This window comes from Mesitornis unicolor, unplaced genomic scaffold (assembly GCF_000695765.1).
Source record: "Mesitornis unicolor isolate BGI_N332 unplaced genomic scaffold, ASM69576v1 scaffold20779, whole genome shotgun sequence".
In the NCBI taxonomy this organism is placed as follows: domain Eukaryota; kingdom Metazoa; phylum Chordata; class Aves; order Mesitornithiformes; family Mesitornithidae; genus Mesitornis; species Mesitornis unicolor.
Window position 1 is genome coordinate 17,869 of NW_010206813.1, and position 10,032 is coordinate 27,900.

Sequence of the window (10,032 nt, forward strand, 5' to 3'; positions counted from 1 at the left end):
AGACAAAGAAAGGCTGCTGCTACCTACACTGGTCTGTGCTTAGCAAGATCCGAGAGCTAGCGCTGAGGCAATCAGCTGAACACCTCTGCAGAGTGAATGTGGGCATATGGCTCCCCTAACACCTTTCTGCTTCAGCTTTCTGGGCTGGGAACTGGCCTCAGTGCAGACATCTCTCTCATCTCTCAAATGGATTAACAGCTGAAAGAAAGAACTGAAAAGTGCTTTTTCTTCCATGCTTCCCCAATGCTTCTGGTTGCTGCTGTAATAGGCAAATGGGCTTATGCTGGCACAAATGCATCAGTAAAACTACCAGGCAACAAGCCCTGTACCTGCCTCCTCCTTAGCTGGGTCCTCTCCCAGAGCTCTAGCAGCGTGACAAGAAACCAGCCAAGCCCAAAACAGCAGGAACTGCATGCTGACCTGCAAGGAGGGCACAGAATAAACTGTACAAATACCAGAGCCAGTGTGGAGCTGGAAGCCCAGGGAAAAATCCTGAAAGCTGATCAGCAAACTCTGCAACATGTTGGCAGGATACAGTTCAGTCCATACCTCTATTTGCACTACCGTGTTTCTCTACCACCTCTCCCTTTTGAATAAAGGCAGAGTGAGAAAAAGACCTAGCTTCTTTGCCACAGCCCCCAGGCACACAGGAAAGGTTCACGGGAGTGGGAGCGAAGGCAAGGCTGCCCAGGAATGTCGGGGAGCATCTGGGAGCAGCAAGAGGCCAGCTCTGTCTTGCAGCTGAAGAAGCACAGATGGTAAGAGCCCTGGAAAAAGGGAAAAAGAGGACGGAAAGGCAGGGGTATGTAACAGAAATGCAGCAGATCATGGGTTTTTATGTGTTTAAGGCTGATGTGGGTTGCATATAGATAGGAAGGTTTGCACCTCAAATAGCGACAGCTGCACTGCACATACAGACTGGAGGACTGAGCGAAGGTGTGAGAGATATAGAGAAGTTTCACTTATGCCAGAAGTTTAGACTGTGTGTTCAGGCAAGAACAAGGCAGAGCCGGGCACTTTCCCTTAGGCCCAGGAACTGCTATGAGGCCCACTCAAGACTTTCCTCAGGGCTAGCTGCTTTCAAGTAAGAGTAAAAAGTCTGTGTATCTAAGTGCTATATTTTCCCAGAAGCCTGCTGAGTGACACTAAAAGGCACACAACAACTTCTCACATTTTAGCTCGCTGTCAGGGCAATGTGACCAACTTGCAGCCCAGTGTGAGAGAAGACCTGTGCACCAGCTGTGCCTTCTTGGTTTAACTACCCTGAGAACAGTGCAGGGGACAGCGAAGCACCGCCAGTGGCCCCGGGACTGCTCCTCAGCGTCCCACGGGCCCCCCCCTGGCCATTGCCCTGCGGGGACAACCGGTGGAGAGCAAGGCGTGACCTGCAGCCGCCGGATGTGGTCTGCGGCCGGACATGAAGGCCGCCAGGGGCCGCCACGCTCCAAGGAGGCCTCGGCTCTGGCCCCAGCCCCGATCCGACAGAGTGGGCAGGCTGCGGGGAGGACGGAGCCACGGAGACAGGCCGCGGGGCTGGGTGCGGGAGGGGACGGGCACCGCCGGCCCCGGGAAAGGCTTGGGGGGCAACTGAAAGCAGCAGCCCGGCCGGGCAGAGGCGCCCTGCCCGAGACAGCCTCACCTCAGGGGCTGTGCCTCTCTGCGTCCCCAGGGATTTGATTACCAGATGAGGTAATCCAGGTGGCCACAAACCAAGTAATCTTTTAGGACTGGTGTCCTCAGCACCACTTAGGACAGCCCTGCTCATGATGTCGCCCTGCCCTGCCCAACCTCATGCCATTAGCAGGGGCAAAGGATGTCTCCCGTGGAAATACACAAATCTGGGAGACATTTCCTCATTCTGATGGACTGTATGCCAAAGAACCATACCCCCACACAGTGCTCTCATCTGCTAGCTGGACTGCCACATTCATGATACATGGCCCTAGACAAGGAAGCCAATCTAAAGTAACATGGCTTATAAACAGCTTGGGATGCTGCAGGGTGAAAGTGTTAAAAAGAGATGTCACAGTCACAATAAATTTACTTCAAAAGCCTGTGAATTTGATGATTTGCTTGGGAGCCAAATTTCCCAGCCCTTTATAAGCTCTTAGGACTGATGAGTCAGATTCTCACAGAATCAGATTTTATGATCTCATGTGACACAGCCTGCTTCAGGATGCCTGCTCCTGACCCTCATCCCTGCCACGTGCTCCTAGCTTGGAAGAAGTCATGACCCCCTCATTTGAAATCAGCCTGCTTACAAAATAAACTAGGGCACTTGGGTGATTTTCTTAACATCAGAAAGACTGGACAATGACAAGTGATTGGTTTGTTTCACATGCTTAGCTGTGCACTTCAAACACTGCTATCTACTCTTTGTAAGCCTTTCACATAGACAGATACTAGATACTTTACAGGGGATTACTTTATCACTGCGCAATGGGAGGCTTCCCTGTCTTCCCCTTAAAATCTGATTAATGTTGTTTTCAAGATATCTGGGGTTGAGAATAGCAGTTAGGCAATTTCTAGCTCTCATGTGATGGCACCACCATTCTTCAGTTATCACAGTACTGTACCTTTCACGTATACAGCACCGGTACCATGATAACCGAAAAAGGACAGTTCATAGTCATATTATTTGATGCCATTGTCAGATAAACAACCCTCCCTCCACTAGAGCAAAGGAAAACTGCTCAGTTTCTGGGAGTAACCGTGATCTACTCAATCACTTGTCAGTTTGGTAGAGTAATGGAAAGTTTTGATACTGGATGCCCTTTCCCTAACCTGTGTGTTGCAAGGAGCAATGCAAAAAAATTTAGTCTTTTTCTGTCCTCTGAATCACTACCAGCCACAGACAAAGCTTTAATAAGAACTGAGAATGAAAGACTAGACAGAAGTCTGCTGCCCAATACGGCTAAGGTTTTGGGGTTGCACATAGCCTTATGAACTGAACTCTTAAGCTGTTTTCTATGAACAATCATAGCTTTAGCATTTGGCTAGCCATCTGAAGCATGCTATTTAATGCCACAGCTACAGACAGATTACTAGGAAAACACAGTAGCGTACGCTAGGCAACAAAAAGCAAACTGAAGCACACATACAATCCAGGACCAAGAATGAAGAAGAAACCCCATCTCTGCAATTCCCAGAACAAGGAATAATATAGGGAACAATCGTCTAACATGTAGAAATAAATACTAGGTAACACTACCTGCCTCATTTGAAGATGGGTACAAGTTGTTCTATTCATAGCCACAGGCAAAGTCTTCCATATACAAAAACAGCTGTGCAGTAAAACTAGCAAATTAAACAAGACTGGTTAATTAAACTGAACAGAATTACTTACGTGTATGGAGACAGAGGTCCTAACAGGACTTTGGAAACATCTCGTTGTCCAAGGGTCATGAGGAGCAGAGCAAGGCTCTGATTTGTTGAATCTACACAGCCTCCCTGCAAAGCAAAATGTTTTAATAATTAATCTCTGTACAAACCAGAAACTGGGATGGGAGAACAGTAACAAAGATAAAGATACACTTAAAAGGCTGAATTACTGCTCCAAATTTTCAAGGGCCAAAAAGATAAAAATCTAGATTTTGTAACAATGACAAATTAATCTCACATGGCAGGCTGGGAAAGGAACAGAACTAAAATAAAACCCAGTAAAAAAGTCACATTAAAGATCCCTCCCATCTCTCCCAACCTGTTCTATTCTAACATCACAGAGCGTAAGCACTGAAGAATTTCTTTGCAGTAAACTGAAAATAGGTATTATAGTTTATGAGCATTTGAAGACACAATGAATTGCAGCACTTTATAACTCTAAAAAGTTACATGCGGACAAATAGTTCAGCATTAGCAGGCGCAAAACAGCAAGTTAAAAGTTGTTTTGCACACAACACCTAAGCCTTTGCTGCTAACTTTTGTGGTTTTACATTGTAAAGCATTTTTCCCCCATATGGGGAGATTATTTTTTTATTGCCATGCCAAAGAGCCACGCATTAAATTCTGTACTCTCGTACATATTTGACTGTATTAAGTCATATATGCATGGTAAATAATTTTGTATGTGGAATGTGTTAACTATGATGCATACATACATTAGAATTGGAAGGTTTTGTTTACAAAGCTTGAAAGTTAATTAAAAAGGATACTTTCAGTCAAGACTGCTGTAGAGAGAATTTACAAACTATGACTAGGCAAACACATTGAAAATAGAAAGAATACCTGGCATAACATTATTATGGACTGTCATCACATTCATCCCGATCAGCAGCCACTTGAAATCTGTTAACAGTTTCCTGCTGGATCAGACCTAATGCTAAGCCCTCTGAATATGCTCTCTGGAGAGCGCAATACTAAAAATTCATCCTTTTAAAACCAAATTCTCTAATGAGGTAAGCTGATAGTTACCTTTGTGTAACCTGCCATCATTTTAAGAAGTAACACTATCCAAAAGGGAGGGGCAAAATAAATTTTGGACTGCATAAATTAGGAAAACACAATGATGTGACAACCTTGGCACATGTACTCAGTCAGAGGGCAGAGGGAGGACCTTTCTCACGAGAGTTTCCAAAGGTTTGATTTTCAAGATGGCCTTGCTTCAGTGTGACAAGTCCCAGCTCCATACTTCTCAAAAAAGCCTCTGCACTTCATGCAATGAATGATACACAACAATGAAGGGAACATCTTTGTTACATTCACTGCCATGACCTAATTCTCAGCAACATGCTCCTACAGCAACCCTTGCCCTTCCGACTGTGTGAACCTGCCATGCCAAAGTGAAGTTCATGCACTCAACCTAATGCCCTCTATGAGACTGATAAAAATTGTGCTTTATCTTGAGCGAACAGGGGACCTGCAGAATTTGCTGGTGTGACCTATAGCCACAGCTCTCATCAGTATTTGCCAACCTGAGACATGTACAAGAAGCAGATGAGAGTTTGGAACGGAGTATTCCTGACACAGGATTTTCTGTATTTATAGTTCAGTTAATAGTTCAAAATGCTCTTTTATCACTTGGATGAAAACTTTAATTTTCTGAGCTTGTTTTTGATTTTCTAAAGCTGAAAACATCATAAAACATCTATTTTTACGACCAAACTTATACAAAAGATTCAATCAGCATGGAAACAACCATGCTGTAAACAATATAGCAGAACATGATGCACCCATCACATCCGAGATGCTTACATAAGCTCTCTTGCTGCAGTGAGTCAGTTGTCCCCACTATTGTTGTGCATTACCAATGTACTGTCATGCCCATTCCCACATAGGCAGTTGCCAGATAGAGAAACTAAGTTATCTATCTGAAATCTAATGATGACAGGACAGTAACTCCTGCCAAATGAAGGACACGCCACTCCCAAGGAGGCCAACTTTTTTCTCAATCCACCTGCCACTTACTCAAGAGCCCAAAATCAAAACCAACTCTCCCAAGAGAAATGGAATGGGCAAAGTCAGAGACAAAGTACTGACATTTGTTTCAAAATAGCTGTCACTCATTACCATCCTAGGATGCAGCTTCTAGTCTGAATTAATTCAGTTTATGGCAGTTTCTCCATTATTGTTTCCATTAACAACAGAGCCAGATTCAGCTGGATGTGACAACTGGAGACAGAGATCACTTAAAATCCAATCCATTTTGAATTGTTGTTATACAAATACCACATTTGACAAGTATATAGAAATTACTGCAACTCTGGGTATTGTACAACAGTGTTTCGAAGAGGATTATTATTCTGAGCTTGACACCAGCTTTGATTTAGTCTCGGTGATATTTTGGCATATACACAATTTCCTCCCTTACCTGTGTGGTACATACTTGCATGCCTCAGTAATTTGTTATGTGAAGTGCAGAGGGTTTGTTTTGTTGTTTTGTTTTTTTTTTTCCCAGAAGAACGGAGCAGAGCATTGTCACACTGAAGTAAGGCCATCTTGAAAATCAAGCCTTCAGAGAAATGCTTCCCTCACTTTAGCTGTAGTTACATAAAACAGCCTTACACCTCCTGCCTCTCTAAGCCCCCCTAACAAAACCTTTCTTAATTAAAGGTCTCAAATAGGTACTGCATCCTCCCCTATTTCTCGGGATCACAAGGAATCAAAAGGAACATTCAATCATTTTCCAGTTCTTCCAGGCCTTTCCATTCTGCCAATCACCTGTGTATAAAGCTCCCATAACTGATGCCTCTCAAAGACAAGAGAAAAATCCTTATTGGCCTTCTACAATTAAGCTTAGGTAAGAACTGCATATGGATTTGTAAAGACAATGCTAACCAGTCACCCCATCCCCCTCCTTCAGGGCCACTGTAATCAGCACTGTGCCACTTATTATCAGTCAGTTAGCTCCAACTTCCATCAACAAATATACATAAAAAAGCTCCACTGATTCCGAGAATCATACAACCTCTTTCATTTCTTTTTGAAGGCTCAGTAAAAGGAACCATTTAGCACTTAACATAGCAAGACTCAAATCCTTAGATTTCCTAGGTGGTAAAGTTCACATAACAGCAAGCATTAAGCAAGCACTTTCAAAGGTATCCCTGGGCCCCTTTAAACAGTAATGAACTCCAGCAGATTTGTGGGTGACCCCGACAGCTAAAACCCTTCTACAGAGAATTATCTCCAGTGCTCCCAGGATGCCCTTCTTTGGGCAGCCCTCCCTGGCTCCTGCAGGACAGTACCTACAGGCAAAGACACAGATGGAGAAACAGTCTCATAAAGAGAGAATCTAAACACAGGGAGACAAATTTTCCCTTGAGTCCTGCATTCAGTGACTAGCTGGTATAAAGAGAGTAGGACTTAAAGAGCGCCTCTTCACAGCAACCTATTCTTGCTCCACGCTTTCACAAATTTTTACTGTTTCACTAGACATCTTATCTAGGCAAAGAATTTTTCTAAAAGTATCTTCAAATTAAAAAAAATATAGCATGCTTTGCAACATGTTTATATATCCTTTCCAGGATCAACAGTAGGTCAAACTGACCTAAACTTAAAAAAATAAAATAAAATCTATGAGAAAGCCCAACTTTCCAAATTCCTGGCTAGCGCTGTGTGAGCATGTGTGTCACACATAAATTCAAGTGTGTATTCTGAAAACTACAGAACAAAACCCACCATACTGCCTACGACAGAGAGAGCAGAGAATTCTCAAATACTGAATAAGGACTGAGCACTCCAGTGGATAAGCAACACAGTAGCCAAAAATGCTAACAAACAAGAACTTCTCCTCCATGAGCTGCTGCAGTGGAGGACTACAACCAGTCCATACACTGCTCAGCACTGCAGAGTGCCACTGGTACCATAGCAGGCCACAGCTGTCACATCTTCACTCATACAGAATCTGATCTTCAAAGACACTGAAACCTCATGGCCTACCACTTTATCACCACTTTTCCTCCTCAAATGCTTTTTTTCCTGTTGTCCTGAGATCCTCACTATCCTGGTGCTTTGCAGAATTTGACTCATCATGTTCAAATGGCTGCAGCACACTATAGCAGAAAATTACCTGGTTCAGGACTTTCCAGCCCTCTTCATTTCAGAAGTTCTCTGAAGAATCACAGAATCACAGAATCACAGAATCACAGAACGTTAGGGACTGGAAGGGACCTCAAAAGATCATCTAGTCCAATCCCCCTGCTGGAGCAGGAACACCTAGATGAGGTTGCACAGGAAGGCGTCCAGGCGGGTTTTGAATGTCTCCAGAGAAGGAGACTCCACAACCTCTCTGGGCAGCCTGTTCCAGTGCTCTGTCACCCTCACTGAGAAGAAGTTTCTTCTCAAATTTAAGTGGAACCTCCTGTGTTCCAGCTTGTGCCCATTACCTCTTGTCCTATCATTGTTTGTCACCGAGAAGAGCCTGGCTCCATCCTCGTGACACTCACCCTTTAAATATTTATAAACATGAATGAGGTCTCCCCTCAGTCTCCTCAGAAGATCCTTCCTCAGAAGGTATAATATCTGGACAAATTCTCACTAGTTTCAATCTGTGAAGTGCTGGATGGTTTTCAAAGGAAAAAAATACCTATCGCTGCTAATAAAAGTACATAGAAAGTGGATTTTTGATTCCTCCAATCCCATGACTACCTGAAGATGTTTTCCAGGAGGTTTACACAAAGCAAATACACCAAATTTTACTGGGTTTTTTTCCTGGGGGTAGGGGGCAAGCTCAAAGATTTTACAATTCACCCCTCAAATAAAAATAACTATGTGTCACTACATAATTGTAGAAACAGACACATGTTTCAGTCACTAGTTGTGACTGCATTCACTATGCATGCTGGACTTTCAAACTCGAGGAGTCTGGACTGTATCCAGGAAGTATATTTGTTTGTGGCCTTTCTGTGAGATAGGAACCTTGGGTTAGAAAGGGAAAGACCTCCAGCAACATGGTACGTATAACGAATAAACAGAGAAAATATTAATGGAAGAGCAGAGAAAGGAAAAGTTAACATAGGCACAGGTGAACAATCTACTACAGGCATGGATGTGATTTATGAGGTTAAGGGGTATTTTTATAATTTGCTACATTACCTAATACAGAATCTCATTAATTGCATTTTTAATACTTTGCAAAGTCTTATCAGGTTATTCCAGTTCAGAGCAATTACTTCTTTAAAAACAGTGAGTACAATTTGTAGATGACTGCCTTCTAAAGGCCAAATGTGTTTCATCAGCTACTTAGCCTCAACATTTGTGGAGATACACCACAAAAGCAGGTAGGTTCTTTGATAAATCAGAAACTCACTATGATGCTAATTGCCAAATAATTTGTAAGATTGAAAGCTGCTCGTTCACTGAAAATCTCACTACAAATGAAAAACATTTTCATAATTAAAAAAATAACACTGCAGAAGACTGTGATGCACTTAAGATTCCCATGCAAACACTGTCCTAACACCTTTCCAACAAACCAGTCAGCCAATTCCTCATACAACCAACAGATTTCAGCACATTTGACTTTGTCGTCATCACCACAAAGTGGCCAGCATTAAGGCTAACTGCTTTTTTTCCCCTTCTCCTTCCTCATATGTTCTGCCACTAATAATGTCCCATTCTAACCACTAGTTTAAAAGCACTGACTCTATTTCCCCTCCAAGTTATTATTCATAAAGTGAATAATAGCCCACGTGAAACCACCTGAATTCTGTTGCAGACAGAAAGCAACAAAAGAAAAATATTTCACTACTACAACTTATAGAAACATCTCTTGGACATGGGAAATAATATGGCCCGGTAAGTCATTACACTGTTAATTGAACCATCCAAATCCACTCCTTACCTGGATGAAGAAGACACTGGCAGTATCAGATCATTTCTCTATTTGGATCTGACCCCATCTGAGGGTGCCCCTAAACCACCTCTTCCTTTACCAATATATCATCACCTTCTTCCCCTACAGCTATACACACAAAACATACTGGCCACTTACCCTGTAGACCTCCTCAAGCAACAGCTTAGCACAATTCTGGCCAAGTTCCTCGGGAACCACAGCTGCTCCCTGTCCCTGAGGGTTTGAGGCTAGCTCAGCACTGAGAATAGTGCCATTGATAGTTTCTGCAGTAAGGCACATGCCAAAACCTGGCGATCTGAAAGAAAGAGAGAAAATGTTTTTGATTTAAGGACAAAAATCGAGTAATAAGCCAAGAACTACTTCCAGTCAACCTCTTCCTCAGGTCACAGACAGCTCTTCTCACAGGACAATACAGGGAATCTGGACGTGCTGACAAATTTCATGTTCTATACATTTGATTCACCCTGGAAAAAACATTAACAACAGTATTTCAAAGTTAGACGGAGTTCTTCTTGCCCCAAACCCACTCTGCTGGCTACTCCTTGCCCGAACTCTTTAAAAAGGAAAAAAGGAAAGAGAAAAAAAATTAAAACATTTAAACTTCAGAAATACCCTCTACTTAAAAAAAATTAGTATCCTTCACATTTATTTAATTAATGGCTGATGAACTTTTCAAAGGTATCTGGAGTTTCCTCTCTGCAACATTTAAAACCAAACCTTCTTCAGGGACTGAGCTCTTTCCC

The 10,032-nt window shown here is 42.9% G+C and overlaps 1 protein-coding gene across 1 annotated transcript in view; it reads right to left on the minus strand.

Moving 5' to 3' along the window:
* The window catches only part of RCL1 (RNA terminal phosphate cyclase-like 1), an 18,633-nt gene that overhangs the window by 1,530 nt on the left and 7,071 nt on the right, over positions 1 to 10,032 (minus strand). The window contains exons 4-5 of the mRNA XM_010191916.1: positions 9,428 to 9,584; positions 3,347 to 3,450 (exon numbers count right to left, since the gene is read on the minus strand). Of these exons, the coding sequence (XP_010190218.1) occupies positions 3,347 to 3,450; positions 9,428 to 9,584 (261 nt within the window). The remainder of the gene's footprint in view (positions 1 to 3,346; positions 3,451 to 9,427; positions 9,585 to 10,032) is intronic.